Source organism: Chaetomium globosum, genomic scaffold (assembly GCF_000143365.1).
Source record: "Chaetomium globosum CBS 148.51 scaffold_3 genomic scaffold, whole genome shotgun sequence".
NCBI lineage: Eukaryota > Fungi > Ascomycota > Sordariomycetes > Sordariales > Chaetomiaceae > Chaetomium > Chaetomium globosum.
The window spans coordinates 222,299-226,610 of record NT_165978.1 but is presented as its reverse complement, the minus strand read 5'-3'; the positions used below and the strand labels follow the sequence as shown (position 1 = coordinate 226,610).

Below are 4,312 nucleotides of genomic sequence, written 5' to 3'. Positions count from 1 at the left end.
TAGCCAAGACATGGCGAGAACCATACGAGGCGAACTTGAGAATTCGGCAGATAACCAGGGTATCATCTCCAGTCCTTAATAACCACATATGATAAATTTGACTAACGTTGGTTATAATAGAGCAGTGGTTGAAATTTGAACGTTCCCAACCCCCTCCACAGTTGGGCTCGCCTCTCATCGTGTGGGAGCAGCGCCTGTTTAAAGGCCACCCGACTCATCCTGTAAGTACATGTACTATTATCCCTCACACTTATTCCAGTTGCGCCCAAGCTCTAAAGTTGATGATCCAGATGCATCGCTCTTTTTGCGCCAATCCACCCCCGAATCCCAAGATTAATATATTGAGGAATTTCTCAAAGCCAAGGTCATTATCATTTCGGTTCCACGAGACCGTATTCACCTAGACGGGCCCTTTGAAGAGACCATCGCGCCGCTTCTTCGGAAGCTAGACATTCCCGCGGAGGCTATTCCTACTGATAGGGTCCTCCTACCCTACTTCGCCGCCCAACTGCCCATCATACACCAGTACCTCGGCACCGACGCTATCAGGGTGGGCTCATCCGAGCTGTACGGCCTGCACCAGGCGTCGATGCGCACCATCTCCATCCCGGACTTTCCTTTTCACGTCAAGATGGCCCTAAGCTTCACTATCACTAGCGCGAGGCGCACCATGACTCCCTGGACCACCCGCATGTGCATCGAGGTCTCGCGGTTGCTCCAGGATATCGCGGACCCCGAGCTCCTATGGATTGCCCTCAAGAGGGCAGCCGCTTGTAGCGCCAACCGCGATTTCGAGGCGGCCAAACACTTGTCCGTCATGCTGCGCGAGGACCCGGAGCCGCGTGCCCGCGAGCTTGGCCAGTGCCTGGTCCTGCCCGCCGCGCTTTTTGAGCTCCGCAGTGAGGACCGCGTTGCGCCCGTGGTGGAACTTTTTAACTTAGAACCGACCCTCGAGGCGCGCAAGAACTGGTTCCGCAAGTGTGTTGTTTAATATTTGTTATCCCTTCCTTCAGCCCTCCTTTGCGTTCTATGCATAATGCCAGGCCCCCCCTTAGACCGTTTGGCTAACCTGAGTTTGCACACCCTACCTAGCTACGCCCGCCTCTACCTGCAGGCTGTCCTCCCGCCTCTCCTTTCGTATGGCATCTGCCTAGAGGCGCACTTGCAGAACGTCCTCGCACGTTTCGACGTCGAGACCGGTGCGCTGCGGGGCTTTGTTTATCGCGATATGGGCGGCCTGCGCATGCACCTGCCGACCATGAAGGCCCGTGGCATAGGCATTAAGTCCGCGGACTTGGTTCCTGGAGCGGTCACGCTGACTGACGATTTGGAGGCCGTGTGGATTAATGCTTATCACAATCTGGTGGTAAACCACATGGGAGGCGCCTTGAGAGGGATGGGACTCCAGTGGGACGGGGGCTGGGACATTTTGAAAGAGGAGCTGAAGCAGGCATTAGAGGCAAGCCCCGATCCCGACAACAAGACGGCCGAACTGCTGGAATTTATGGTACGACCTACCATGAAGAGGAAAGCGTTCCTAAGGATGCAGATTGCAGGGATATATCGTGACGTGAGTACTGCAAGTGAGCTCGTGAGCTGGCTAGGGCATCTACTAATTCTCTCAGAGAGTTTACGCCCGCCTTCCAAATCCTTTATTCATCCTTCCAAGGGAATAGGTGGGTTAAGAGAACTTGTCGGCCAGAGGAATCTCTACATGTACAGCCGTCTCCTAGCTGCCCAGAGTAGGTTGTTTACAGATTTATTCTCAGGTCTGGAACAAGATTTCGTTAGCAACGAAGGGAAGACCTCCGCCGTCCAATACCAAGAGAGCAATAATCCGGGCATGTGTACCCCATCGCGAAGGGGCTGCCACACGCCTCACCACACCGGGCCCCGCCCGCTCCAGCAACAGTATGGGATTTCATTGTCCAGTGTTGTCGGCGCCATAGTCCGCAACAACATCACCGTAGACTTGTAGTTAACTGTGCCGGCGTATTATTTCTCATGGCGAAAGTCAACGGGGAGTAAACCTTGCAGATTCAGTGGCAAATCATCGTTAGTACTAACATGGTAGCATTTCCGAGGGGAGCAAGAATGGTAAACAATTATTATTATTATTTCCTACACCGATATGCCCTGGGGCGCGCCGGTCCTTCTACTGCTATTTACAAAGGAAACCGTACCGTATAAACCGGATAAAAACCTCTGTCTACCACTTTGAGACAACAATCTATGAATCCGTCATACTGCAAAAGAAAGGAGGCCCTTTGCCGGCCTCCGGGCCCTCTAGCCCTCCCCATTCACTGTTTCTAGCTCCAGCCTTCTGGCCAGGCTATACTCCAGTAGCCGGCCAGAGTCCATCAGCCAGCCAAGGACCTTCCTAACAAATCTTCTGCTCCGGGCACCTACTCCCCGTAATACGGTTTGTAGGTCCCGATGTGACCGAATCTCTCTGCCGTCCCACGGCCTTTGTAACGGCGGGTCGGGGCACCAAACCACCAAGTGCTCCACTGTCTCCCTGCCTCTCCCGCACTCGAAATAGGGGTACGGACCTCCAGGACTTTCACCCTGAACAGGTAGTCCCGGAGGCCTATATCCCCGATACGGGCCTGGGAAAGGAGGGAGCTCTGCGCCTTTGTAAGACCTTCGTGTCTCATCAGAGCTTTGTCGGTAAATAAGAGGGCTGGGGGGTCTTCGTCGGCTATCCTCCTGTTTAATACCCTCTGTCGAGTAGTACTTTGTTGACTGGCTCTCTGTTGTTCCCACCGGGCCTGCCTGGCCAGTTCGACCACCTCCTTGGTATTCGACCCCCTATCCTTCCACCCGATCTTCCATTTGTAGCTAACCCACTGGGCCACTACACTAGCGGCTAGTTCAATGGGCGTGGGACTCTGCGGGCCCTGACGGGGCCTCCGGCCTCGAGTTTTCCTCCTCTTGTTGAACCTTCGGTAGACCTTATTGCAGGCCTCAGTGATTAGATGCCCCGTGGTTATTCTCTCAGCCTCCGGCCCAGCCCCTGATTGTAGGGCCTGCTTCTGTAGCCGGCCCTCGAGCCGCTCGCCCACTTGCTTTATGAACTAGGTGGTATTTCGAGCCTCTAGGACAGTAGGTTGACTTGGTTTGTTGGTTGATCCATGGCTCCTGAATAGCCATTAGGTCGTACTGCGCTTCTTCTAGCAGGGCCTCGAGCGCCTGCTTGTTTCCTTCAGTGTTCCACAGTAGGACTCTAATTTTCATTAATTTCCATAGTTGCGTCTTCAGCTGGTTGGGCCTGTTTGGCCGGCTGGGTAGGCTGGGTAGGCTGGGTGGGCTGAGTGGGCTGGGTGGGCTGGATAGCTCCGAATATCCCCCCTGAACCAAGGCTAATCCGGCTTTGGGAGGGGTCCCTTCCAGCCACTGAAATCAACGTTGGCCGGCCTCTGCCCAACCGTGGCCTTTTTGCCCCGACTCTCAGAAATCCATACTCCTCCTCCTGTGGTCGGGCCTTCTCGTAGGTGAATGCTGATCTTGGTGCTGTTATAGGCTCCGCAGCTGCTGTCCGAGCTGGCTCGAACACCCTTGGTCGGTATTGGTATGCCTCTCTCGCCTCCTTCTTGGCCCTGGCCCTTCCCGGGCACTCCTTGGCCCAGCCCGGGTGCCTTCCTCCGCAGCAGGGGCACTTACAGGGCACCTGACCCTGCTGGGTAGGGCAGAGGGCCTCCCCGGCCCTCCCGCCCTCCCCATGGGCCCCCGTACCACACCTCCCACAATGGTAAACAATTACTTGGAAGCCCGTTTCTGAAATCGAGTCGGACAACGACTGAAGGATGAAGCCAAGCCGTATACAAAGGACATGATCAATTACTAGATACGTAAGATTTCCGCTACAGTACATCTGCGTTAGTAGTTTGGTATCCTGGTATGTAGGTACACATGTAATAAGGGTTGAGGATGTAAGGATCTATCTAAGGAATTGGCGAGAGTTATTTGAGGGTGCCAGTTCAATAAATCTTATATTTAGTGCTTGATGATTGCAAAGTACCTAGATACCTGCCTATACAGCGGTTTTTACACTTCTACGCCTTTTGTAATCTGTCAAAGGTAACTATGGCCTTTGCTATCCCTAGCACCTCACCCCGGTTAAGGAGAAACTCCAATCGTTTCGGCTCGAGCGCGACTTCCCAGCGGTTGCGAAATTCGTGTCGGGACTTGAATTTCTCAAATTTACCCTGGACGCCGCGGAGGCAGCTCATGTGGCCCCGGAGAAAAATTGTGTTATGGTCAGACCAGTTAGAAGGACAGTGCAAATGCAAAGCATAGTTAATTCTGGTCA

The 4,312-nt window shown here is 54.0% G+C and overlaps 2 protein-coding genes across 2 annotated transcripts; one reads left to right on the top strand and one right to left on the bottom strand.

Moving 5' to 3' along the window:
- Positions 1–10: 10 nt before the first annotated feature.
- On the top strand, positions 11–1,949 carry CHGG_05341 (uncharacterized protein; the record flags this gene model as incomplete). Its single annotated transcript, XM_001221435.1, has 6 exons — positions 11–59; positions 121–221; positions 527–978; positions 1,093–1,570; positions 1,628–1,742; positions 1,933–1,949. The coding sequence occupies 6 exons, from the start codon at positions 11–13 to the stop codon at positions 1,947–1,949; spliced, it is 1,212 nt and encodes a 403-aa protein (XP_001221436.1).
- Positions 1,950–2,405: 456 nt separating this feature from the next.
- On the bottom strand, positions 2,406–4,232 carry CHGG_05340 (uncharacterized protein; the record flags this gene model as incomplete). Its single annotated transcript, XM_001221434.1, has 3 exons — positions 2,406–2,943; positions 3,465–3,740; positions 4,060–4,232. 3 exons carry the CDS (start codon positions 4,230–4,232, stop codon positions 2,406–2,408), a joined length of 987 nt encoding a protein of 328 aa, XP_001221435.1.
- Between the last annotated feature and the right edge of the window lie 80 nt (positions 4,233–4,312).